This window comes from Camelus bactrianus, chromosome 3 (genome assembly GCF_048773025.1).
Source record: "Camelus bactrianus isolate YW-2024 breed Bactrian camel chromosome 3, ASM4877302v1, whole genome shotgun sequence".
NCBI lineage: Eukaryota > Metazoa > Chordata > Mammalia > Artiodactyla > Camelidae > Camelus > Camelus bactrianus.
In genome coordinates this window covers 117,336,369-117,364,116 of record NC_133541.1, presented here as the reverse complement: position 1 = coordinate 117,364,116, position 27,748 = coordinate 117,336,369, and the positions used below count along the sequence as shown (strand labels likewise).

The window sequence follows — 27,748 nt, the reverse complement described above, 5'->3', positions numbered from 1 at the left end:
TGACAATCTGCTGTATACATCTCTTTGCAACTTGCTGTTGGTTTTTTAAGCACTGCTTTGGGATTTATCCAAGTTGATGTGCATAGATCTAACACATAATAGTTAACATAAAAGAATGAGTCTATTTTGTGACTAAAACACAGCTTATCCTCCTTAGCTTATCCCATCCTCCTTCAGAAGCAAGTGACTGCAATTGTTCTTTACTGTCCATAGTCCTTTAATGAATGTTCACATCCACACACGCTGTGCACAAGTGCCAGTGTGTCTCTAGGACACACACCGGAAAGGGAAAGGGCACGGTCGTGGGGTGTGTGCACCTCTGGCTTCACTAGTTTTGACAACTGCTCTAAGTGGTTGAACTAATTTATATTATTGACAGAAACATCAGAGTTCTCATCACCCCAATTCTTAACCAACAGCTGGTGCTGCTCAACTGATACTTCCCCTCATCACGGGGGATGCTGAAATCCTTTTTGCAGTTCATTGGTCTTTGGGGATTTCTCATTTGTGAGGCACTGTGGCAGAGATGAATGGTCCCCAGCATCCACTCTCCTCTTCTTTGTTTCCTAATGGGACACGTGAGTAATCTCTCACAACGACCCAGCTTCTCTGTTCCTAGGTGTAGCTATGTGATTCAGTCCTGCCAGCAGGATATGAGCAGAAGTGATATGTGCAACTCTGGGGTCATCTTCTTAAAGATAAGACTGCGTGCCCTGGCCTCCCTCTCTGTTCCCCCTTCCCTGGGAGTGAGGGCCACCAGCAACTTTTGCTACAGTGATGCTGCCATGTGATAAGATGGGAGATTCTCTAGCTAATGCGTAGCCTTAGGTGATGACCTGAAGCAGAGCTTTCCATCTGCCTGGGACACCTTCTTTCCTTTGGACCCTTATATGGAGGGAAATAAACTTCTCGCTTATTTCAGCTACAGTATTTTTGGATCTGTTATAGCAGCTCATTAGCCTAAATGCCAGTCAACAGCCTTTATAAAGTTTTCTGTTGAGTTCTCTTTTTCTCATTTTGTCTTAACTAGCTGGATATTAACCCTTTGTTGGGATACGGGCAGATATCACAAATATTTTCTCCCAACCTCAGGTTCATCCTTTTGCTTTCTCTTTTGTCAAAAGATACAAATCACCTGATCGTTCTCCTGAAGAATTACACCAACTGCCGCACCTCACGAGCAGTGGGACAAAATGCTGATTCACTGTCCTCAGGTGGTTCTGTGTATTCTTTTAATCTTTGTTAATTTGACATTGAAACCTAGATGTTTGTTATCTTAATGTGCATCTCTTTGATTTCCAGTGCATATGAACAGTCTTCTGAAATTCTAGTCTCTATATTCTGATACGTATTGAAGATACATTAAACATCCCTGACGTACTTTACACACCTCATAGTCAGTGCAGTGCTTCTCAAAGTGTGGTCTTTGGACCCTGCAAGGGAGCCTGGGGGGTCAAAATTGCTTCCTCCAGCGCCACAACGCCATTTGGCTTGCTAGCTCTCATTCTCTCATGAGTGCAGAGCGGAGTTTCCAGAGGCCACACGACCTGTGACATTAAGCAGACTGACCGCAGAAGCAGGCAAGAGAATGCAGCCGTCTTCTAAGCCTCACCTTAAACAGACGAGCAGAAAACTCACACGGCGCCACTCCTCTCACTGACCATGCTTTGCTTTATGAAAGTTACTTTTCATTAAAAAATGTTATCTATGTTACTACATCATTGGTTTATCATTGTACTTTCAAAATGAATAATTATTTGATTTCTTAGTTTAAAAAAGCATACGGTACAGAACCACACAGATCCTGGGCCCTAGACTAGGCTTTGCCCTGTGAGGCCCCCGGGGGGACCTACTTTCAGATCAGCTCCTAGAACTGGAATTTCTGAGTCAAATACTTTGAGGCTTTGGATACATACTGCTGAACTTCCTTCTTTCTCAGTATTCATTCCTACCAACTTTTCTCAGGTGAATTTAAAATTTCAGCTTGGGGCAGCACAGAGTGGAAGAGGAAGACGGCAGAGCAGAAAGACCCTGAGCTCACCTCCCCTCGCACAAGCACATCAGAATCAGAACTATCTGCAGAACAGCCATCAGTGAAAAGACTGGAACCTACCAGAAAAAAATCTTCTGCAACTAAAGACATAAAGAAGGCATCACAACAAGATGGGTAGGAAGGGAGAAATCGTGATATAACCAAATCCCATACCGCCCTGGGTGGGCGACCCCCAAACTAGAGGAAAATTACAAGGCGGATGAGAGCTTTGAGCCCCACATAGGTTCCCTAGCTCGGGGGTCCAGCACCAGGAAGAAGAGCCCTCAGACCGTTTGGCTTTGAAGGCCAGTAGGCCGTACCTGCGGGAGCCCCTCGTGGCTGGGGGAGACAGAGACTCCACTCTTACAGGGCGCACACAAAACCTCACGCCTGCCAGGACCCAGGGCAAAAGCAGTAACCTGATAGAAGCGTGGGTCAGATCTACCTGTTGGTCCTGTAGAGTGTCTCCTGGAGATGTGGGAGGCTGGCCGTGGCTCACCCTGGGGGCACAGACACTGGTGGCAGACATACTGGGGTACATTCAACCCCAGGAGCACTCCTGGCAGCTGACAGAGTGGATCATTAGCGCCAAGAATCGGCACCAACCAACAGCCTCCAGTAGGCTCCAGTACCGGGACACCTCAGGTAAAACAACTCCCCAGGCAGGAACACAGCCCCACCCATCAGCAGACAGGCTGCCTTGGACTTCTAAGGCCCACAGCTGGCTCTAGACACGTCCCTAGGCATGGCCCTGCCCACCTGAGGGCGAAGACACAGTTCCACCTACTAGAGGGCAGTACCAGCCCTCCCGCCAGGAAGCCTGCTCAAGTCTCTAGAGCAGTGTCACGCCCCAGGGAGCAGACACTAGAAGAAAGAAAACTACAATCCCGCAACAAAGGCCAGACCCTGCCCTGGGACCAGCTGGGCTCCGGCCCTGCCCACTAGCAAGACAGCACAATCTTCAAGACACCCCGTCCCCCAAACGAACTGTGTCAGGAACCAGACCCCCTCCCCCAACCAACAGTGTGAAATGAGTTCCAGGATCCCTCGGCCCTGCAGCCAGAATCCAGCAACCAGCTCTGCCTGCCAGTAGTCCAACCAACACTAAGCCCAGGACGTGGCTTCAGCTGCCAGTGGGCAGGCAACAGCCTCAGATTCCTCAGGACCCTGACTCTGCCCACCCGTGCGCCATCACTAGCCCCAGGACCCCCAGGGTTCTGCAGCCAGCAACCACGCACACGGGCCCTGCTAAACAGCAGCCAGCACCATCCGCACAAAGGCGGGGCCCACAACCAACCAGACGAGGGGCCAACCAAGCCTACCAGACAACCTATAGAGTCAGCGTGCCGTAACAGAAGGACACATGCAGCCCCCTTAGGGGAAGCCCTAGAGCATGTATCTTGGGTGGTGAGAGGGGAGTGCACTGCTGGATGCATAGGACGTCTCCTACAGAGGGCCACGTCTCCAAGGTCAAGAAATGTAACTAACCTGCCACATACACAAAAATACAAATAGTAACATAGACAAAATGAGGCAGCAGGGGACTATGTTCCAGACAAAGGAACAAGATAAAACCCAAGAAGAAAAACTGAGTGAAGCAGAGATAGGCAATCTATCTGAGAAGTTCAGAGTAATGATTGCAAAGATGATCAAAGAACTCAGGAAAAGAATGGATGCACAGAGCGAGAAGTTTTACATCTTTAACAAGGAGTTAGAAAATATAAACACAACCAAACAGAGATGAAGAATAATGCAAATGAAAACTACACTAGAAGGAATCAGTAGTGGACTAAATAACACAAAAGAATGGATCAGGGAGCTGGAAGACAGAGTAGTGGAAATCACTACCTCAGAACAAAGAAATGAGGACAGTTTAAGAGACCTCTGGGATGACATCACACTAATACTTGCATTATGGGGGTCCCAGAAGTAGATGAAGACAGGAAAGGGCCTGAAAAAACATTTAAAGAAATAATAGCTGAAAACTTCCCTAAACCTGGGAAAGGAAACAGGTACCCAAGTCCAGGAAGTGCAGAGTCCTCACTGGATTAACCCAAAGGAGAACAAACGAAGGCACATAATCAAAACTGCAAAAATTAGAAATAAAGAGAGAATACTAAAAGCAGCAAGGGAAAAGCAACCAGTAACATGCAAGGGACTCCCGCAAGGCTATCAGCTGACTTCTCAGCAGAAACTCTGCAGGCCCAAAGGGAGTGGCGCAACATACGGAAAGTGACGAAGGGGTAAAACCTGTAGCCAAGAACAATCCCACAGCACAGCGCTCATTCAGATTTCATGGAAAATCAAAAGCTTCACACACAAGCAAAAGCGAAAAGAATTCAGCACCATGAAGCCAGCTTTACAACACATGGTAAAGGAACTTCTGTAGGCAAAAGAGAAAAGGCCACAACTATAAACAAGAAAATTACAAAATGAAACAGCTCACCAGTAAAGGCAGGCACACAGTAAAGGCAGGTAAACATCCACACAAAAAGACGTAGGGCGGTTAAAACACAGGAGTAGTAACATCACCTGTATCCACAATAAGCAGTTAAGGGATACGCAAAACAATTAGATGTAAAACAATAACCACGGCTGGCTCCTTCTCAGCTGGATCTTCTGCTGCTCACACTCCTCCTCCTGCTCCCCACCTGTGCCCCTTGTCAGCCCACCACGGTATGGCTTCAAATAAAATATAAAGGCAGTAATCATCAGGGGAGGAGAGTATACATGCAGGGTACTTAAAACACATTTGAAATTAAGAGAGCAGCAACTTAAAACAATCACGTACATGGAGAGACTGCTAAGCAATGCCTTACGGTAACTGCAAACCACAAATCTGTAATAGATATACACACACACAAAAATCCAAAATAACACTAAAGATAGTTATCAAATCACAAGATGACAAAAGAATAAAGGAGGGGAAAAAGACCTACAAAAATATCCAAAACAATTCACAAAATGGCAGTAAGAACAGACACATCAATAGTTACCTTAAATGTACACAAGCTACATCATCAAAGGACACAGACCAGCTGAATGGATACAAAACTAAGACCTGTATGTACACTGCCTACAGGAGACTCACTTCACGTCTAGAGACATGCACAGACTGAAAGAGGTGATAGAAAAAGGTATATTCCACGCAAATGGAAATCAAAAGAAAGCTGGAGTAGCAATACTTGTATCAGAAAAAACAGACTTTAAAATGCTGTTCCAAAAGACAAAGGACACTACATAATGATCAAGGGATCAATCCAAGAAGATAGAACAATTGTAAATAAATATGCACCTAACACAGGACACCTCAATATATAAGACAAATATTAACAAACATAAAAGGGGTGGGCTTTAACAGCCCACTTACATCAATGGGCAGATCATCCAGATAGAAAATCAATAAGGAAACACAGCCCTTAAATAACACATTAGACCAAGTAGACTTAATTGATATTTACAGAGCATTCCATCAGAGAGCAGCAGAATACCTACTCTTCTCAAGTGCACGTGCAACATTCTCCAGGATATACCACATACTAGTAGAGGCTACGAAACAAGCCTCTGTAAGTTTAAGAAAATTGAAATCATATCAAACATCTTTTTGGACCACAGCGCTATGAGACTAGAAATCAATTACAAGAAAAAAAAGGCAGAAAACACAAATACGTGGAGGTTACACAATGTGCTACTTAACAACCAATGGATCACTGAAGAAATCAGAGGAAATCAAAAAACACCTAGAGACCAATAAAAAAGAAACCATGGTGATCCAGACCTGTGAGGTGCAGGAAAAGCAGTTCCAAGAGGGAAGTTTGTAGTGGTACAAGCTTACCTCAGTAAACAAACAAACAGAATCTCAAGTAAACCACCTAATCTTACACCTAAAGCAAAAAGAACAAACAAAACTCCAAGTCAGCAAAAGAAAGAAATCATAAAGATCAGAATAAACGAAATGGAGACTTAAAAACCAATAGAAAAATAGAAAAAATTCTCTGGAAGCTACAATCTCCCAAGACTGAACCGGGAAGAAATAGAAAATATGAATAGACCAATTACCAGCCCTGAAATTATATCAATAATTTAAGACCTCCCAACAAACAGAAGTCCAGGCCCAGAGGGCTTCCCAAGGGAACTCTACCAAACATGTGGGGAAGAGTTAACACCTATTCTTCTGAAACTATTCCCAAAAATGCAGAGGAAGGAACACTTCTGAACTCATTCTATGAGCCACCATCACCTGATACCAAAACCAGGCAAGCACATCACACACACACACACACACACAAACTACAGGCCAATATCACTGAACGCAGATGCAACAATCCTCAACAAAATACTAGCAAACCAATTCCAACAATACATTAAAAGGGTCATACAGGATTTACCCCAGGAATGCAAGGATTTTTCAATATCCACAAATCACTCAATGTGAATTCACAAATTGAAGACTGAAAGCCATATTATCATCTCAATAGATGCAGAAAAAGCTTTTGATAAAATTCAACATCCATTTATGATAAAAACTCAGCAGAAATTGGGCACAGAGGGAACACAACTCAACATAACAAAGGCCGTATGTGACAAACCCTCAGCTAACATCATACTTAGTAGCCAAAAGCTGAAAGCACTCCCCCTAAGATCAGGAACAAGACAGGGAGGCCCACTCTCACTCCTCTTCTTTAAAGCAGTTTTGGATGTCCTAGCCACAGCAATCAGAGAACAGAAACAAATGAAAAGAATCCAAAGAGGGAAGAAAGAATTAAAACCGCATGTTTGCAGATGACGATACTATACATAGAAAATCCTAAAGATGCCAACAGAAAACCACTAGAGCTCATCAGTGAGTTCTGTAAAGTTGGAGGATACAAAATCAACATACAGAAGTCTGCTGCATTTCTACGCACTAACAACAAATATCAGAAAAAGAAATTGAGGAAACAATCCCATTTACCATCACATCAAAAAGAATACAACACCTAGGAATAAACCTACCTAAGGAGGTAAAAGACCTGCACTCCAAAGCCTGTAAGATGTGATGAAAGAAACTGAAGATGACACAGGTAGGAAGATACACCATGTTCCCTGGATTGGAAGAATTAATATTGTTAAAATGGCCATAAAATTCAAGGCATTCTACAAATTCAATACAATTCCTATCAAATTACCAATGGCATTTTTCACAGAACTAGAACAAAAATTTTTAAATCCAGAGTTTATTTGGATATATATTTATATCCAAATATTTATTTGGATATTGAGTACCCACAACAATCTTGAGAAAGAACAGAGCTGGAGGAATCATGCTCCCTGACTTCCGACTATACAACCAAGCTACAGTAATCAAAACAGTATGGAACTGTTACAAAAACAGACACACAGATCAATGGAACAGGACAGAAAGCCCCAAAATAAACCCATGCACTTATGGTCAATCAGTCTTTGACAAAGGGGACAAGAATATACAATAGAGAAAACCATCTCTTTGATAAGTGGTGCTGGGAAAACTGGGCAGCTACATGTAAAAAAGTGAAATTAGAACATTTTCTCACACCATATTCAAAAATAAACTCAAACTGGATTAAAGACCTAAATGTAAGACTGGATACTATAGAACTCCTAGAGGAAAAAAATAGGCAGAACAATCTTTGACATAAATTGCAACAATATTTTTTTGGACCCGTCTCCTAGAGTAATGAAAACAAAAGCAAAAAAAAAAAGACAAAAAAAACCAAAACAAAACAAAAAAAACAAACAAACAAACAAAAAGAATTTAATTAAACTTAAAATCTTTTGCACAGCATTGGAAACCACAGCAAAATTAAAAGATTACCTACAGAATGGTAGAAAATACATGCAGATGATGCAACTGACAAGGCATTAATATCCAAAATATACAAACAGCTCATACAGCTCAATATCAATAAAACAACCCAATCGAAAAATGGACATTAGATCTAAATAGACATTTCCCCAAAGAAGACATCCAACAGGACAACAGGCACATGAAAAGATGCTCATTTAGTGATGTGCTAATTAGAGAAATGCAAATCAAAACCTGACTGATGTGTCATCTCACAATGGTCAGAATGGCCATTATCAGAGAGTCTACAAATAAATGCTGGAGAAGGTATGGAGAAAAAGGGAACTCTCTTACAGTGTTGTTGGGAACGTAGTCTGGTGCAGCCAGTATGGAAAACAGTACGGAGAGTCCTCAAAAACTAAAAATAGATTTATCATGTGATCCAGCAATCCCACTCCTGGGCATATATCAGGAGGGAACTCTAATTCAAAAAGAAACATGCACCCCAATGTTCACAGCTGCACTATTTACAATAGCCAAGACATGGAAACAACCTAAATGTCCAGTAACAGATGACTGGATAAAGCAGTTGTGGTGTATACATACAATGGAATATTGTATATATTACTCAGCTATAAGAAAGAATAAAATAATGCCATGTACAGTAACATGGATGGACCTGGAGATTGTCATTCTAAGTGAAGCCAGAAAGAGAAAAAAAATACCATAAGACATTACTTACATGTGGAATCTAAAAAAAAAAAAAAAAAAAAAAAAAAAAAAGACACAAATGAACTTATTTACAAACAGAAACAGACTCACAGACATAGAAAACAAACTTATGATTACCAGGGGTGGAAGGGAGTGGGAAGAGATAAATTGGGAGTTTGAGATTTGCAGATACTGACTACTATATATAAAATAGATAAACAACAAGTTTTTACACTTCATAGCACATGGGACTATATTCAGCATCTTGTAGTAACCTATAATAAAAAAGAATATGAGAAGGAATGTACGTCTGTATGTGTATGACTAAAACATTATGTGGTACACCAGAAACTGACACATTGTAAACTGACTCTACTCCAATTTTTTTAAAACGTAGCAACATGGATAGACCTAGAGATGGTCATACTAAGTGAATTCAGTCAGTCAGAGAAAGACAAATATCGTATGATATAACTTGTATGTGGAATCTAAAAAAATGAAACAAATGACCTTATATACAAAATAGAAATAGACTCACTGATATAGAGAAGAAACTGATGGTTACCAAGGGGGAACAAAAGGCAATAAATTAGAAGTCTGGAATTAACAGATACATACTAACATGTGTAAAACAGATAAACAACAAGGACCTACTTACAGCCCAGGGAACTATATTCAGCATCTTGTAATAAACTCTAAAGGAAAAGAATCTGAGAGAGAACACACGTGCATGTATAACTGAATCACTCTGCTGCACACCTGAAGCTAACATAAGACTGTAAATCAAACATACTTCAACTAACAACAGTATGGTACACACTGGTGTATATAACCCATGTAAACAAAAGCTCTCCGGGTCCTCAACTTTTACAAGCGGGGAGGGGCAGTCCCCGAGACTAAAGGTTTGGGAGTGGTCGGGGCAGCACCAAAGACGGCAGCTTCTGAGGCTAAAATGCTTCCGCTCAAACCTTGCTCGTCCACAGCTGTGTAAAAGAAATAGGTAAACTATGCTAGTGAACGTAGTGTGCGTGACCTTGGACAACTTACCTGACCGCGCAGCCTCACTGTACCCGTGGGTAAAAGGATGTGAAGAACAGCACATTCTTCTTGGCTCGCCTGGTGATTAAATGAGGCAATCCTCACTAACACTGACAACTGCACTCAGCACACACCGTACCCTCAGTAAACACTGGCCCTCGTTATCTGTACACCCAGAGCAGCCTGCCCAAAGTCAGCGTCCCCCACTGGGGCCTAATCTGCATTGTCAGAATGCTGAACGCACAGTAAACGTGGGATGACGGAGAAGAGACCACACCACAGCCATCCAAGGGTCGGGCCAGGGTTACAGGGCTTACCTGTCAGCCACGTCCAGGTCAGACTCCATCTTGTCCAGGCCTCTGGCTATGCTGTCGAGCTGCTCTCCCTGATGGTGGAGGACTCTGGTTGTGTCTTCCAGACGCTTCTGGGAACAGGCCATCAGACAAGTCAGCTCCTTCCCCTTGGTCGCGGGGGAGGAGGAACCCTCGACAGCAGCTCCAGGCTGGGACAGCAGCAGCTCTCTCCAGAAATGCTCGATGATGCTGAAAACAACATTTCGACTAGGCTGCAAGGAACTGAACCAGTGCTTGATGTGGTCCTTCTCCAGGATGGTGATAGAACTGAAGATAAAATGAGAAGCCTCTTTCTTGATCTCAATTATACTAGAAAGCGGAAAGTTGACAAGAATCTCTCCAGTTTTATCAGTCATAAATTTTAGTGAGAGAGGAGTTAATGAAAGTTTTCCAGGGATCCATCGCTTCTCAAGTTCTAAATAATAGGAACATGGCCAGGTGTGGACGCAGATGTCTCTGCTCATCTGGTTCCTGGGTCGGTTTGCACGTTGGCCAAGGCCACTCTGCCTCTGAAGAAGAGGGGACAAATTAGTGGGTGGGCGAGACTAAACGTATCATCACACTTGGACTAGAGAAACCTGGACACCGACAGCAGGGGTGTGACTGGGATTCTGAGCACCAGAGACTCCAGCACGTGGCCAGGTCTGCCCGGCAAAGGCTTGACACCACTTGTGACAGGCGGGATGAAGACCTTGCCTTACCAAGCAGAGGCGAGGGCCAGGACCAGATCTGTGCTTGTCCCCAGGCATCAAGGCCCCCAGAGCCCCCAGATGGCCCACACCCACCAGAGCACCCGCATTGGGACCAGGGTCCAAAGACGGACGTGACTGAAGGAAGGAATTCACTGGAAACCATCGCCCTAGAATTCTTCACAGGAAAGCCATTCTGGCTGGGATGACCCCCATCAACTACACACTACATACAAGTTTCTAAACATTTTCCTCTTGAAATTTTTATAAATTTACTTATGTTATAGAGAAAATAATCCTACAGACAAATTTTCCCCCTTTTCGTAAGCCCAACTAATCTTATAGAGTTCTGCCTAGTTATATAATTATGTATACATACTTTTATAGACACTTTTACAAAGTTATATGTATTGAGATGTACTATTTATATCTACAGTTTGCATTTATCAATGCACTTTTAAAAGTAATGATTCAAAATGTAGAATAGATGGACAGGATTATACGGTCTGGCACAGGGAAATATATACAAGACCTTATGGTCGCTCACAGCGAAGAAAATGTAACAATGAATATATGTATGTTCATGTATGACTGAAAAATTGTGCTCTACACTGGAATTTGACACAGCATTGTAAAATGATTATAGCTCAATAAAAAATGTTAAAAACAACAACAACAAAAAAGACATGATTGACAGGCTTGAAACAACCCTGTAGAACGCTTAGTTCAAGTAAATATAAGACCAAGAAAGGGCGAGGGCCTTGTACAGAGCCAGTCCAGAAGCTCATGACATCAGCGTGGCCGGAACTAAGCCTGGAAACGCCTGAAGTTCAGTGCCCTTCCCAGGAGAGGTCCCCCTGCAATCAGGCATCCCTTCTACTTCTTCTTTCCTTCCTTTCTTTTCCTTCCTTCTTTCTCTCCCTCCCTCCTTTCTTCCTTCCTTCTTCCCTCCTTCTTTCTCTCCCTCCCTTTCTTCCTTCCTCCTTCTCTCTCTCCCTATTCTCTCTCACACACAAACATTAATTATGACATGACCTCACTCACAAAAATAGAAGAAATATTATCTCTAAAAACATTGACATGTGTGGGCTTTCAAAGAATGGGCACAAGGATTGGCTGCGTTTGTTCAGCAGGTTTCACGCTCCCCCCACGTGCCAGGCTGGGCTGCAGGTAGAAAAGAAACAACAATGACACAGTCCTTGCCTCAGGGAGCTCAGAGTCCATCGGAATTCTACGAACTTCCTCACTGAGCTGTGTTCTGAAGACTCGGATTCCTCAGTGTCATTACCGTACTGGGCACTGCCTCAGGCAACACAAGGCCAGACAGCAAAAAAAGGCAGTACCCGCCCCTGAAAACTTGTACTGAACTGAGATCCCGAACTATACAGAAGCACAGTGATTTGAGATTAGGTAACGTACCGTCAAATATGAAGTGAGTTAATGCAAACAAAACCCCAAAGCTCTCAGGGCTGGAGGCGTGGTCAAGAAACGTAAGGAAGTCTTCACCGGCCCACAGCAGCAGTCGAATTGGTCCCCTGCCACTGGGACGCCAAAGTGCCCCCACTGCCACCACGGCCTTCCTTCCAGAGTTCGAGGGCCCCCACCAGCCCCTGCCTCCCCCGCCTTGTGGGGCTGTGTAGGCCTTGCGTCTCCTTACTGTGCCTGCTCAGCGGCAGGATGACCACTTGCTATTTGACTGCAAGCTCGCAAAGGGCGATGACCAGGTTTTACTCATAATCCTAACTCAGGAAACGCTTTGTGACTGAAACGAACAGGACAGACGCTCACGGTTTATGGTGTTTGCCCAGCTGAGACCCTCAGCACAGCTGAAGCCAATGCTGCAGGCTGGCCTCAGCCCACCGCTTAGAGTCCTGCCGGTGGTGGCCTTAGTTAAACACTGTTGGAGACAAACCGCACTGACCTGGTCCTGGCCAAATCAATCAGAGCGGTTGATGGATTGGGGAAAATTCACTGAAGCCAAGATGATATAGAAACAAGGTGTAGACATTACTGGGAGGCAGTTCTCCATGGTGTTTCTCCATACCTTATGTCCATTTTTGTCCCAGACTATCTTTCATGGAACTGTGGACAGCGTCCCCCTCTTGGTTGAAAGATGTTTCCTGACCAGGATAACAGGTGGGGTCCCCTTGGCGGCAAGAGGCTGGCAGGTCTGCTAGCAGTCCCCCACAAGCTGTGATACGAACCCAAGGTATGTGCGGCACCCACCGGGGACGGGCAAGGGGAGCAGGTGCACACATGACACTGCGGGGCCATGGTAACAGGCCCTGTCTCTCTGGCCGAGGGGCTCCTGTCTCCTGCCACGGCTACCAATCTGTGCCAGGCTCACGCCTCAGCCTGCAGTAAAGTCCCAGACGCTCCACGGTTCCTGACAGTGACATGCACCAGAAAGACCCTCCTGCTCTTGGGCATGGGTTCTTCATACCAGAATCTTCCTATTAAAACTAAATGTTTAGGAAGCAAACTCCAAGAACCCCCTCTATCAATGAACAACACCTAGGATGTTTCTACTTGACTTAAGGGAATTACGAAAACTTTCCCCAAACTTTTCTACTTTAAAAATAAGTATAAGAAAATCTCAGGAACAAGAAATCAGAATAGTGGTTCTAACTGGGGAGGAGGGAGGCCCTGTGGTGTTGGAATGTTCCATTTCTTGCTCGGGGTGTGCCCATTTTGTGTTAATTAAAGATTTGTGCATTTTCTGTTCTAATGATTTGTTCATTTTTTGCATTAATACTTCAATGAAAGACTGAGTATTTATTAACAATATAAAATTGTATTAAAAATTAATAATGAACTTACACATGAGGTACATACCAAACCTGCATCTCAGCCGAGCAGCGAGCACAATTGCAGAAACGCCTGCGATCACCGCCTCGGGCAGCAGCGCAGCTGGAAGGCTGCACGTGCGCCTCTCCTGGGGACGCGGCAGGTGCTGCCGCTCACCTGTGTCACCCCGGCTGCCCGCCCCTCTGCCTCCGCTTCCCGATCTGCAAGTGAGGATGACAACGGTACCTGCTACCCCACACTGCGGGTGTAAAGCTTAACTGAACTGGTATTTGAAAGGAGCTCAGGAGAGTGTCCGGCACCTACCAGACGCTGCATGTGTTACTGCAAGCACCACGAACAGCACACAGCCTGCACAGAACCGACCCAGCTCGTTGAGCAGGACTTGAGGAGCTTACAGTCTCCTCAATCCCGTTCCTTTAACGACCCCTAGAGCATCGCCATGCCCAGAACCTGCCATCTAATCTCATTCACCGACTGATCAGAGTTGAAAGGACCTGGTCACAAACACAAACAAACAAACATGACAGTGAAAAAAGAGGAGATGAAGGAAGAACGTGCCCAATGTAAACAAAATTAAGGTTAAAGCAAAGCAACCTGATTCCAAAACATAAGAAATATATTTAACCCTTACAGCAATCAGAATGAAGTATTCCCCAAGTCCATCCTAGAACTTAATCACAAAAGTGAGGGCAGGCCTGAGCTTCCCAGGTGCGCATCCCGCCAAGCAGCTCCTGTCACTCATGCTACAAACCAGCCCCGCGTACCAGCTCTGCTCACTACGAACACCTAAAATTTGGGCAAGCCTAAAAGAGAGCTGCCATATTAAGCCTGAGAAGTTTGTCATCATTGCAAAACAAAACATGGAACTTGGAAGTAATAAATACAAAGACATCAGGGCTGGAAGGCTCACAGAGGTCATCTACCCAACCCGCCACACTTACAGGCGAGCGAGCACAGCCCAGCCACGGCGGCAGCAGTGGCAGAAGTCCACCGACAGCCTGGCCAACACTCTTGCAGGAGTATTAGCATCTTCAAGTGTTTTGCATTAGCTTCAATTCTGACAAAGTAATGGCCTTAGAACCTACATATTTAAGGAGTTACAAAATCATGCAGGCACAAGAGGGGTATGGACGTAAGGAGACAGAACACACACACTTAAAGATAAGCAACAAGATTGCATATTCTTATACTGAAAAGGACAAAGAGTAAGTGGAAAAAGGACTGCTCCAGATGAAGACCACACGGAAGGCAAGCCCCCTCCATGGAGGATGTAACAGGCCTGGGGCAGGAAGAAGCAGAGACTTCCTGCTCTCAGGCCCGGTGCCACCTTCTCAAGCATCGGTTCACATGACCACCCTGCGTCACAGAGGAGCCTGAGGCTTATGGGGTCAGAAACCTGCTCAAAAAGACAGGAACCCAAGAACCCGCCTTCTTAGCCAGCATGAAGATGAATGTCGGGCCAAGGGAAACCTCAACACTGAAAACACACTGAGCAAACAAACAACCTCGTGCCCTCAGCTCAGCAGCCTCTGTGAAGGAGCCAGGAGACCCATGCTCCTATGTCACTGGGAAGCTAACGAAGATCTCCTCACTGTTGAAAACTCCTGACCTTCTCTGCACAGAAGACTGGCGTCATCCTTTCGAGGGGCTCTGCCCGTGAGATCTCTGCACACACCCCCCGGCACACCCTGGAGCGTGGGGAAGCTCACCGCGTGCGGCAGAGCAGCTGGGAGCGCGCCTTCCTCCGGAACCACAGTCCACGCGAGACAAAAGGAACCGCGAGGCCGAGGTGCCTTCATCGGACCCTTCTCCCTAGTGAGGGGAACACTCAGCCGGACACTGGAAACAACGTCAGACAGACTAGCGTGTGGCTGGCCCGGCCCGCTCACAGGACAGGGCAGTGACGTGCACACCTGCGGCGGGCTACGACCCACACACCTGCCGGCCCCCACGAGCCGCGAGGCCCCCAGTGAGCCACTCGCCCAGCCCGCCAGCCCTGCTCAGCCGTCAGGCCGCTCGGCAGTCGTTCAGACGTGCGTAACAGAGAAGGCCTCCACTCTCAGAATTAGGGGCGAACTCACTCCATCAATTTAACCACGGGTTCCAGTGTGTCCACGGCCAAGACAAACGTCGGAGGCAGGTACGTCGGGCCCCGCCGCTGCAGTGTGCTCGCAGGCCTGGTCGGCACTTGAAACCAGCTGGGCCCTGGTCCTTCTGGCTGAAAAGAGCCTCCTGCCACTTGGCCGCTCCCCGTTTGCCATACACCATCCCCAATACCCCAGAAGTACCAAAGAGGGGTCACACCTTATTTACCTCTGCTCCCCACACTTCGAAAGTTTGATTTAGCCTGGAAATTGAATTTATATTAACAATTGCCTGGCCCGAGCCGTCGTTCCCGAGCTTGTATTCTGGGAGGTGCTCCCTGAGCACTGCGTGAGATTATGCACACACTCCTCAAAGAATCACCGAGTCTGGCACTGCAGCATCCAAGGAAGCACGCTGAAGTTCCAACTCCAGCTGTGCCACATGCTTTACGACTGTGGAAAAGTTACTTCATCTTCTGGGCCTCTGTTTAACCAATAAATTAACTAAAACATCTAAGGACAAAAATCAGCTCTGAAATATTCTAAAATTTCAAGAAGAGAGAAAAGTAAGAGGAAAGATTTAAGAGAAGCACAAAACACTTCTCATTACAGCACCGTAGACAAGAAACAGGAGAAAAGTGCTCAGGTGTCACAGTCACCGAGGAAAAGGCACAACGACCTCGGGTCACCTGTGGCCACAACTGTTCCTACCACAGATTTCCATGCAGCTTTCCCAACAGACCAGAATAAATGAGGATTCCATGGACAGGCCAGAGCGAGAACAACACTGCCGTGTGTACTGCAGAGACCCAACCCACACACGGCCTGTCCCTCAGCCGAGGACTCAGACACTGCACCTGTCCTGTCCCCGGGGGCTTGCCTTTCCTCTGGTCCCCCTGTACAGTGTGCAGGAAGCAGTGTCTCTGCTCCCTCAAAGGCCAGACTCATGCACCCTGGATCTCAACCTCCTCCCTCTCCAGCAACGTCAACCTGTCCATCCTTCCGCCACCAGGGGAGGGCACGCTTTTTCTGACAATGGCCAGGTAGTAAATATTTTATGCTTTGTGACCATGTGGGCTCTGTTACACTGCTCCACTGTTTTGGCAGAGCAGAAGGAGCCAGAGACAATACAGAAATAAAGGGGTGTGGCTGTTTCATTAAAACTTCATTTATAAAGCAGGGGGCAGCCAGCCTTGGCCTGTGGGCCACGGTTTACCAGCCCCTGTCCTGGATCAGCTCATCAGTTTGCACATGTGCTCTAAGACCACCTTAAAAGGGACAAACCCCCTCCCTACATCCCCACAGTCCTCTCTACTTCCTGCTCTTCCAAGAGGCTCTAAACTCTCCCGTGATTGCCCATCCCCCACCACCCAGGAACCGCCCCCTCCAGACAGACTCCTGTCCCCACCGCGCACTGACACTGCTCTGCCCCGGCCCCCAGGGAGCCAGATCCCACGCCCACGTTTACCCTAACCTCTGTTCAGCACAGCTGCCCCACTCCTGAGAGACGTCACATCCTGGCTTCCTGGATACTATGCTCCCCTGGCCTCCCACTCCCCAAGGGCCTGTTTTCAGCCTCCTCTGCTGGTGCTTCCTCGTCCACCTGACTGCTGACTGCTAGAATGGCTCAGTCTCGGCCTTGGTCTTAATGACTACTCTCCTCCCAAGCGAGTCAACACAGTTTCACGGCGTTAGTATCACCTCCAGGCCGATGCCTCCCAAACCTTCCCCTCCAGCCCAGACTCTCTGGGACTTGAGTACTGACGGGGCCTCTCTGCCTGACCATCCAACGGGCACTTCCAACTTAGCAAGCAACTCCGTCTGCTCCTGCAGCTCAGTGAAGGCACTGCCAGGTGAGTTCTCCTGGATCCCCCTTCCTCACCCCTCCCAACGAGCCATCAGCCAGTCCTGGCAGTCGTACCTCCCATCTGCCCTCTGCTTCCCCATCCCCGCAGACACAACACTATGCAAAGGTGTCATTACTCTCCTGGACAGCCTCCCAACTGGCCTGCTTGTTTCATTCTGCCCCCACCACACACTGTCCATCCAGCAGCCGATGTGACAGTTAAAAAGCAAAATTAGAAAATGCCACTCTTCTGCTGAAACCCTTCCCCACGTGCCTCGAGTAAAATCCAAAGTCCCCACCCCAGCCATGCAGGCTTTACTAACTACAGCCTCACCACCCAGCCCCTCCTCTCTCCTCTGTTCCTGCCTCAGGGCTCCCCACCCTGCTGCTCCTGGGACACTAAATGGCCAGCTCCATCTTGCTCCCCAGGTCGCTGCTCCAGTGGCATCCTCTCCCCCGTAACAGACCCTTCTCCGACCACAGCACTCCCCTTAACTCCACAGAGCCTGTGACTGTGCTTACATGGTGCCAACTCGGCGACACACTGGAGAAGGCAAGCAACACAAGGAGGGTGCCCTGTGCACAATGCCAGCACATCACAGGAACCCAGTAAGTATGTGCTGAGTGAACCACATATGACACGAAAACATCAACCGTGTCCCCTTTAAACAGTTTTCTTCCTTCTACACGCTGACCTCGGTCTCCGTTCTAAGCTAAGTTCCTGGAGGCCTTATTCGGTCTTCACCTGCTGTAACCTGGAACCCGCATCTCCCAGTGAAAAGACCCGTAGACTCGTGCTGCCCCTGTGGGTAGAGCTGGGCTAGGGAGAGGAGGTAACGGTAAGGCACCCCAGGAGTGTCTGAGGCTGGTCCACACAGTGACGCTCCCGGGAAAGAAACAAGTGGTCCCAGGGACTGAACTCCTAACACACGGCAGTTAGTATAATGGGTCTCTCTTAGCACTGGCACAGACCTGTGCCCTGGAGTAGACGCAGTATCAGGTAAACACCCTATTTTTAGTTAATTTCCAAAGTAACAGACCAAACGACATTTTACACACCTTCCAGTAACTCCTGACCACAAGAAGGCTTAGAGTCAGAACAGTGGGAGCAGTGTCTCCAGGCACCAGTGGCCAGTCTTTTCCATTACCTTCACCTCCTGCTCCTCAGAGGCTCCCACTCTCAACCTGGGAGGTTCAAACGTGCCGTTTGGGGGTGTTCCGTTGCAATCGCATGGCCTATTCACATGGTACACACTGTCTTTCTAACCTCTCAGAGCAGAGAGCTAGAATTTCGTTATTCCCACTGCATTTCCAACAAAGTGCTGACTTTTGATCCCCTCTCCTACCATTTCCCTTTTCTGGCCCTCTGTGGGGTATGTCCCACCCCAGGTTCTGACTCAGGTCTGGGTGGGGCCCAGGAGTGCGCAGTGCTCAACACTTCCCAGGTGACGCCAGGGCTGCCGTCTAGGGGCCTCGGAGGGATACAGACCTGAGTTCCAGTCCCAACTCTGATCATGCTCCTTAAGCTGAAGCCTCATGTGCACAGTGGAGGTAACGCTGCCAACATCAGAGGGCCACTGTGTGAACGAGGACAAATACCACACAAAATGTCTGGCCCAGGGCAAATGCTCAAGAAAGGAGACTTCCTCTCCAACTCAGAGTTACTGGGTCAGTTGTCCCAACAATCCTGGGGAGCGTGTGGACCTGCTGGCCTAAAACCTCTCCTTCCTTACAAAACTTAGTCTCAACCACAGAGCTTCAGGAGCTGAAATCCTGGGGTTCCTCTGAGGCAATGACTACCTGAATTTCCTATCTCCCCTATGAGGCAAACTTTGAGCCATAGTTCCCAAATCTTAGACAACTGTGAAAACTCTGCTTCCCACACACTTCCTATTTGCCTTCCATGATCTCAACTTACAACTTAAATCAAGTAATTGAGGAGCTCCTGGTCAACAAGCAGCAAGAAGCTGACCATGTACCATTAATCTTTTTTAAAAAGCTAAAAGCAGAGAAAGCTTACATACATAAACTTGCATATATGTAAAATAGAGAGACCCTGTGTCTATGTGTGTGCAGAGAGGGAGAGAGAGAAAAAAATTAACATGTGGTGAAAAAGAATATGAAAACGAATATACGTATGTTCCTATATGACTGAAGCATTGCGCCGTACACCAGAAATTGACACAACATTGTAAATGGACTATAGTTCAATTAAATTTTTTTAAATTAAAAAACAGAAAAACAAACAAATAAGTGCCTGGAAGGATAACTCTGTATCAAGAATGAAAAGTGCTCATCTCTTGATGGGATTAAAGGTGACTCTTTTTCTCTATTGTAGCTTCCCAGAGCATTCTCACTTTCTGCCCCACACTGGCCCAATGAAGAATTCCACAGCCTGACCACATGAGGCACAAGGAGCCAGACTGGGAAGGGAGCACAGTGCACACTGAGTCACACAACCCCTCACACTGGTCTGCTTGCCACAAACTCGCCACCGCCTGTCCTATCTAGCCCATGTTCTCAGCTCCCACTTTTGGCCCCCTCCTCTGCCTGGACTCCAGACTCTCCCAAACTCACTGTCTTCCTAGTCTTCCCCTCCTCTGCCTTTCCCCACTTCTGGTCCTCGCTGTTGTCCTGATGCATGAGCTTCATATCCCTGGGAACTACTCTTAGCAAGCTCCTCTCCAAAGCTCAGGGCCTCAGTATCCTCAGAATCTCCCTTATGACACCTATAGGGGTAAATAAACAAGATTACATCTTCACTGCTTACTAAAGAGGAGGGAGTTGCCCCTCCCCTTCCCTTTGGCTATTTCCTTTGGTCAGGAATGAAACAAACTCAGTGTTCAGATTTTACAAGGCACAGTCACCACCTGCTGACTCAGAGATGCAAACACACACCTCCAGAACTGAGGCAGGGGTCGCTCGTGCATCTATTTTACCCTCAAGGAGACAGGAGACAGCGGTGGGGGTGGGGGGTGGGGGTCATACCTAGTCTTTCTTCTGCTTCTTGTGTGTGAAATGTCTGAAGTTCTGCCCACCTCTGTACTCTCCTGCAGATGCCTAGCATGCATGTAATCTGCCCATACAATAACAGACCTATTTTCTTCCTTCCATATTGATGTGGGGAGGTTTGTGTTGGAAGGACATCTATTTCTCAAACATGCTGAAACCCTGACGTGTCACCCCCACCCAAGTCCCCCTCTGATGGCCCCCCATTTCAGGTCTGCTGGTGTGCACAGCCTCATGTCCCCACCCCTGTCCCCCACACCTGCACGTCAGAGCATCCCTAGTCCCCCAGCATGTCCTCCAGGTCCCACCAACCTCTCCTGGCCCCCAACATCCCCCTTAGCCCCCAGCGTCCCCTCCAGGCCCTCAGCATCGCCTTAGACACCCAGCATCTCCCAGGACCCCTCCTTTGGCCCTTGTGCCTCTTTGTTAGCCCAGCCCACATGCCACCACCTTCTGCGTCCTTGGAGCACTGGAAAGAGGAGGGGTCCTCACCCAGGCATTAGCGGCGGGAGAAATTGTGCTGAGGGACCAGCGGAGGGGCTTGGGACACAGGCCCAGCTGCAGACTAGGGACACCGCTTACCTGAGTCACTGGGGAGGTGCGAAGACAGCGAGACCCGGGGCCCGCACCGTTCGAAAACCTCTGAAGCGGGGAGGACCCGGCGCGGGGCCCAAGGCACCGTAGCCCCTCAGTGCCTGCGCCAGGTGAGGGCCGCTGCCTGTGTGAGCATGCGCCCGGGGCCCGGCGCGCGGCGTTTCGACTCCGGCGGGAACTGCGCCCGCGGAATCTTGGTTCCCCCCGACTGCGCCGAGACGACTGCGCCAGGACGACTGGCCCGGGACGACTGCGCCGGGACGACTGGCCGGGACGACGCGCCGGGACGACTGCGCACTACCGGTTCCTGTACTTCGCCTTCTTCGTGCTGGCGGGCGCTGGGCGCCAAGCCGCGGATGCCCAGAGCGTCTACGCCGGTACTACTTTTAGGAAGCACTTCCTTTTTCACCTCCCAGTTTAAAGAGCAGAGAAGTGGAAATCCGGAAGCCGGATTTTGGGCCCCCGCTCTCCGCCGGGCCGTGGCCGCTGCTCCGCCCCCAGCGGCCCCTCCGGTCCAAGGAGGCTCCTCTGGCCGCCCGGCAACCCCCCACCTTGTCCGCAGCAGCTCCTCCGAGCCCCCCCGACCCTTGCCCCATTCCCAGCAGCCCTCCCGACCCCCCGGCAGGCCCCCACCCTACGCGCTCCGCGCCCCACGGAGGCGGGGCCTGGCTCGGGATGGACAGGGACACGCGCGTGTTCGCCGAGAGCCACTTCCGAGGGCTTCGGGGGCGCCTACCCGGCAGGGTCTGCCCCAAACTGGACCGCGTGGACTTCATCGAGAAGCCAGACGCCTTCTCCTACGCGGACTTCTTCAAGGGCTACCTGCTCCCCAACTTGCCCTGTGTTTTCTCCAGCGCTTTCACCGAGGACTGGGGCAGTAGGAGGCTCTGGGTGACGCCCGGCGGAAAGCCCAACTTCGATTATCTGCTTCAGAACTATGGTGAGGAGCGCAAGTGCCTGGGCAGGGCAGCGACATCATGGACTAGCAAACACAGGACTAGAGCCAGTGTCCTTTGACTCTCGCCCTGCTAAATTCCCTTGGGTCAGACTGTGAGGGCGCTAATGAGGTAAGCCGCGGAAGGCTTGAGGGAGGCAGGGCATGAGTCGGTCCCCAGAAGAATTCATCTGGAGACGTGTGTACCAATGAGTTGGAGGGCGGACAGGGTCAGGGAGGATGGACAGGCTGGAGCACTCTCAGAAAAGTCTGTGCCTGACCCTTGCCTTTCAGGAGACCTGGTTGTACCTGTTGCAAACTGTGGGGTCCAAGAATACAACTCCAACCCCAAAGAACACATGCCCCTCAGAGACTACATCAGCTACTGGAAAGAGTACATTCAGGGGAACTACTCCTCTCCACGGGGCTGTCTCTATCTCAAAGACTGGCATCTGTGCAGGTAAAGGAGCCTGGAGCACTGGCCCCAGCACTGCTTTTCCTGCCCTGAGTGAGTCCTGGCTGCACACAGGGGAGCTCGTCTTTTCCCCAGCTAAGAATTTAATTAGTATAAAACCTGCTCTCTTCAGAGTGGTTGGAAGTGTCATTCTGTCCCGTCGTGGCCATTTCACCGTGCCTGGACAGGGCTGGCTGCTGTGAGGAGTGTGGGCCTGGCAGTGGCCCAGATGGGCTGTGCTTGCTACCTTTTTTTTTTTTTTTTTTTTGGTCACATTTGCCCATAACTGTCCTTGTCAGCTTCATCTAAAAAATCTAACTGGCACCATCTAGCTTTTGCCTGTCCTCTCGGATGCTCCTGGGATCAGCCTGCCCTCTCCCAACCTGCTTCTCCAAGTCAGGCTTGCTCTCATCCACCTTGGCTGCTGCCAGTCTCCAGACTAGCTGCCCCAGCTCAAATCCCGCACCCTGCTGCTAGACTCACTGAAGTCCCAAAGATCTTTCCGGCAGGACTGTGTCCTGCCCGTTTAAGGTCTCCATTGCTAACAAGCAATGAGGCCAACACTTTAACGAGGCCTTCTGAGGTCTGTCCCCGTCGACCACAAACTTCTTCCTCCTGAGGAGCTTGAAGGACGCTGCTTTAAGAAACCTCTCGCTTCCTTGGGCAGCTCCACGCCTTCTGCTGGCACTCATACTCTGAGGTGGCCCTCAGAATTTTGTGTCCCTCTTCCTTGCCAGGGCTGTGCTTTTCACTAGCAGAGAGGGGATCACAGTCAGACCCCCACCTACTGGCACCACCTGGCACAGAGTGGGTGCTCCAATAACGAATGAGTGAACAGTCAAATTCTTGTTTTGCTCAAGCAGGAACTAAGACTCAAAAAAAAAAAAAAAAAAAAAAAAAAAAACTTAGATCCTAGTGAGTCCCAAGATGAATCCGAGAGTGCACGAGGGGCACGAGCATCCTGCTCAAAGCTTGCCCTGGGTGCTGTCTGCCACACAACTGCTTGCTTGGCAGAGAGAGCCGGACCAACAGACAGTGGGTGAGATGCAGCCAGACTCTGGTCCTAGAGCTCAGGAGCTCGTTCCAGGAACGCAGATGAGCTCAGAGACGCAGACGCTCACGCGCGGTGAGTTCGGGCTTCAGATAAGCTGTGAGGGGTTTTCAGGTGCAGGTGTGTCCCAGGTGTCACAGGGGGCACACTTAGCCTGGAAGCGCGTTCGTTGTTTATTTGAATTTCAGTCTTGATGGAGTGCCCTGCATTTCCTTTGGCAACCCTAAAATAAAAGGTCTGGATCAGGCAGGCTGGGGTGGCCACAGGGGAGTTGATACCTGAGCCTTGTTTTGAAGGATGAGCAGGCGCCTGTCAGTGCACAAAGACATGGCAACAGAGGGCCTGCACAGTGTCTTAGGGAACTGCGGGTGACTTGGTGCTGAGGCTCCCCCGCCACGGCCTCTGACTGCGAGTGACGTGGGACCGTGCTGTTGGCAGAGCTGCACCTCTCCTTGGGCTAACTTAGAATGCTCCTCTGTTTGGGAGCCCATTGGTTGGGTTGTGGGGATGGACTAGGGAGTGAGAGCTTGAGAGACGAGGTACAAAGGACCTTGGTGTACATGCCTGTGAATCCACTTGGCAGAGTCAAGGTCCCTGGTGTGGGTGAAAAAGTAGAGGAGGCCCCCAAAGTTGGGAAACCAGCATGACGCAGACAATGCATTTAGAACCAGAGGCTGAAGGCCTGGAGCGCGTCCGGGAGGGGCCCAGAACGGCTGGGTCACTGCCTGTGCTTGTTGGCTAGGCTGTGGCTGGATGGCCTGATGTGGCCCACTCAGCCTGGCAGTTGGCGCTGGCTCCAGAGGCAGGTCAGCATCATTCACATAACTTCAAACCTCTCAGGGTCTCTCATGGCCTCAGGACCTGGGTGCTGGGAGGTGGGCTGGCAGCGCCTTCGGCTGCAGCCTCACGCCTCTTTGTGAAGGGACTCCTCAGCGGAGGACGTGTTCACCCTACCCGTGTACTTCTCGTCCGACTGGCTCAACGAGTACTGGGACGTCCTGGACGTGGATGACTACCGCTTCGTCTACATGGGGCCCAGCGGCACCTGGTAACCGCCTGTCTGCTCCCACCGCCGTCCTGTACCCTGACCCCCGTCACCCTCCTGTTCCTGCTGGTGTGTCGGTCCTCGGCCAGAGCCTCTCAGATTTCCGTCAGCCAGGTCATGGAGGTGGCTGCCAGGTCTGGCATTCCTAAGCCCACTTACCCTCTTTGCTCTGTGGCAAGAGCCCAGGCACCTGCTCTGGGGTGGGGGAGGTCTGGCCCTCCCACCTGGCCCACAGGCCGGGTCTGAGAACTGGGGACCAGTGAGGCCTCTGAGCGTGGCCTGTGTAATTCAGAAGGCGCACAGCCCACATTTGAGCCACAAGACACCAACAGGAGCTCTTGTGCAGGTCACCGTTCCACGCCGACATTTTCCGCTCCTTCAGCTGGTCTGTCAACATCTGCGGGAGGAAAAAGTGGTTCTTCTTCCCACCGGGGCAAGAAGAATTCCTGCGGGATAGCCGCGGTGGCCTGCCCTACGATGTGACCTCCCCCACACTCCTAGATGGCCACCTACACGCCAGGCTCGATCTCTGTAATCCACCACTGGAGGTCACACAGGAGGCTGGCGAGATGGTGTTTGTACCCAGTGGGTGGCACCACCAAGTCCACAACCTGGTAGGGTGGGCCCTCCCTGCCCCACATGCTGTGGTCCTGAGGGCTCAGGGAGACAGGCCACAGGGCTTCCCGACTCAGCTGTGCCCCGTGGCCTGCCAGGTGGCCCTCCTCATCCTCAGTGCCTTCCTAGACGCCTCCCTGCAGAGAGCGGGGTGAGCCCGCCCCTCCTGGTCCCACAGAGTGGGCAGGCTGTTCCTCTGGGAGAGCCCGGATGTGGGACACGGCAGGCCACGGGCAAGGCTGGTCCTGCCTGTGGCCACGCTGGCTCCTGCACGCAGCACTGCTGAGGGCCCCCAGCCTCTTTCCCTCCCTCCCGTGTTGCTTTCCTGGGCAGCAATGGGCAAGGGGTCTACAAGCCATGGGGTTGTCCCAGCCCCCGGGGAGCCCCACTCTGGGTTAACTGTGGATTCAGATGATCACAGCCCCGGCTCCCTCTTCCCTTCTGGCACCCATCGGGAGATGGGAACAGCCCTTTCCAGCTTGAGAAGACCTCAGGACACGGGGAGGGGACAGTGCCCCCTGTGGGCTAGTGGGGACAGCCTGCGCCCTGCCCTTTCCAGGAGGACACCATCTCCATCAACCACAACTGGGTCAACGGCTGTAACCTGGCCAACATGTGGCACTTCCTGCAGCAGGAGCTCTGCGCGGTGCAGCGGGAGATCATCGAGTGGAGGGACACCATGTCCGACTGGCACCGCCACTGCCAGGTGGGACGGCTGGTCTGAGCAGGAGCGGGGCGCGCGGAAAGGCTCACCGGGGCTACAGTGGGAGGACGGGTAGGGGCCTCACCAGGGCCGAGGCCTCAGCGGGGGGAGGGTGTGGAGGAGCCCCCAGGACAGCCTGCGGTCCCACGGGAGGGTGTGGTCTCCTAGGGCCAGAGCTGCAGTCTTTGGGAGGGTGGGGGGTGGCCACCGGACCTGCCTCTGTGAGCGAGAGTCTGGGACCGAGGCAGGTCACTGGGCCTTCCAGACTGCAGGACTCAGACACGCTTGAGTCCGGCCCCTGGGTGTCTTCCTCCATCCTGAGGGCTAGGCCGTGCCCAGGGCCCTTCATAGCCTAAATTCTGTACAAGGTGGGCAAGAGCTTGCCCAGAGCCGTGCGTGAGTGGCGGCTCACTGGCCGCTCTTTCTGACCCAGGTCATGATGAAGTCGTGCTCCGGCATCAATTTCAAGGACTTTTATCACTTCCTCAAGGTCATCGCTGAAAGGAGGCTGCGCTTCCTGGCTGAGGGCGTGGACCCTGGCCAGGTGGGGGGTAGCAAGGGCTGTGGGCTGGGCCCCCAGCAGGCCGCTTTTGACGTCGGCCGCATAGCTGAGGTGCTGGAGTGCGTGGTGGCCCACGCTGACTTCCAGAGAGTGGACACCAGCGCGTTCTCACCACAGCCAGAGGAGCTCCTGCAGCAGCTGGAGGAAGTCGTGGCCGCCACCGTGTCCCTTTAGTGCGGGTCGTGAGAACTGGCTGCAACATGTCCTGGGGGGACGCTGGAGGCACCAGTGTGGAAGGCATTCACCCTGCTCCAGAGTCCCTTCTAGCAATAAAGCTCTGTTCTGTGTGGCCCAGGACATGTCACCTCTCCACTGAAACTTGTCACCTCAGTGTCTCAGGCACAGTGTCTGCTTTTTGGGGTCTAATACGTCCTGTCTGTTGGACCTTGATGCTTGTGCAGAGGGTCCAGGTTCCTTGTGAGGCCCAGCCAGGACTGGGCACTCTGGATCCATTGAGAGGGTGGGTGAGGAGGCGCTGTTCACTTGGACCCACAGCGAGGAGGCTGGGAATGTGCTGGGGATTTCGAAGTGGGGGTGACGTGGCTGGGTTTTCTTGGTTCCCCACCCCCCGGCCTTCTCTCAGCAAAGGCCAGCACCCAAGCTGATAGGCCTCCCATCCTTAGCACTGCAGGGCAGGTGGCTTGTCTCGCAGGGCCCCCTCTGCCCTAGCACCACATCCTTGCCTAAGTCCCACTAGAGCAAGGCCCCCAGGGTGGGGGGAGACACTCGGGCCCAGGTCAGCCCCAGGACCCAAGGCCTGTGTCTCTGTCCAACACTAGACAGTATTTAAATACAGCCCGCCCTCCCTCCACTGGCCGGTACCTCCCTCCTCCCCCACAGGATCCTGAGCCAGAGATGTCTCTTGGTCAGGGCTCTAGGCAGATCTCACGCGCTGTCCCGCATGCAGGCCCCCCAGGTGTCACAGGTATATCATGCAGCTGCCATTTGGGCCTTGTTGGCAGCAGGTAAGCAAGACAGAGCACCAGTGAGTTCATCGTCCTCATGCTCACCGCAGCACCGCCTTCGCCCTCTGGAGACCCCAATCCCGCCCTTGAAGCTGCGTGCGCAGTGAGGGAGAGGGTCTTGTGCCAGTCCTGCAGGCCAGGTGGGACCCGAGAGGCCGGCTGGAACCCGGGCCTCTTCCACACCTCGTACACCTGTTCAGCACCATCCAGCGTCTACTCCTTGCACACCCCTTACTCGCCATTTAACAAAGTGATTTGTGCACTCATCCTGCCCCATCCAACTTCCAAACCTAGCTTCTCACGCCTGTGCCAAACAAAACTCAATCACTGCACACTATTCTAGTTTTTAAACTCTGCACACTTGCGTGGGCCATGCAGTTTCTACATAAGCCTTGCACACCTGTGTGCTGCTACTCAGTCATCAGTTTCAGGGATCTCCAGAGAAATGGAAC

At 50.2% G+C, this 27,748-nt stretch overlaps 2 protein-coding genes across 8 annotated transcripts in view; one reads left to right on the top strand and one right to left on the bottom strand.

Annotated features, from left to right (window-relative positions):
- The window catches only part of SNAP47 (synaptosome associated protein 47), an 85,486-nt gene extending 64,372 nt beyond the window's left edge, over window positions 1–21,114 (bottom strand). For all 7 annotated transcript variants that reach the window (XR_012505743.1, XR_012505742.1, XR_012505741.1 and 4 more), the window contains exons 1-2: window positions 20,956–21,114; window positions 9,902–10,446 (exon numbers count right to left, since the gene is read on the bottom strand). Coding sequence is in view for 4 of the 7 variants with exons in the window: in XM_010953682.3 (XP_010951984.2) it covers window positions 9,902–10,401 (500 nt within the window). In the remaining 3 variants the exon portion in view is untranslated. The remainder of the gene's footprint in view (window positions 1–9,901; window positions 10,447–20,955) is intronic.
- Window positions 21,115–21,450: 336 nt separating this feature from the next.
- JMJD4 (jumonji domain containing 4) lies at window positions 21,451–26,643 on the top strand. The gene is made up of 6 exons (XM_010953669.3): window positions 21,451–21,907; window positions 22,196–22,361; window positions 24,329–24,454; window positions 24,798–25,065; window positions 25,626–25,772; window positions 26,203–26,643. Exons 1-6 carry the CDS (start codon window positions 21,643–21,645, stop codon window positions 26,503–26,505), a joined length of 1,275 nt encoding a protein of 424 aa, XP_010951971.1. The 5' UTR covers window positions 21,451–21,642; the 3' UTR covers window positions 26,506–26,643.
- Window positions 26,644–27,748: the final 1,105 nt, after the last annotated feature.

Bases quoted from the DNA above. Each gene is read 5' to 3' on its own strand.
- JMJD4 (XM_010953669.3), top strand. From the start codon at position 21,643: ATGGACAGGGACACGCGCGTGTTCGCCGAGAGCCACTTCCGAGGGCTT. The intron at 21,908-22,195 runs GTGAGGAGCGCA...CTTGCCTTTCAG, and splicing joins TTATCTGCTTCAGAACTATG to GAGACCTGGTTGTACCTGTT. The intron at 25,066-25,625 runs GTAGGGTGGGCC...TGCCCTTTCCAG, and splicing joins ACCACCAAGTCCACAACCTG to GAGGACACCATCTCCATCAA.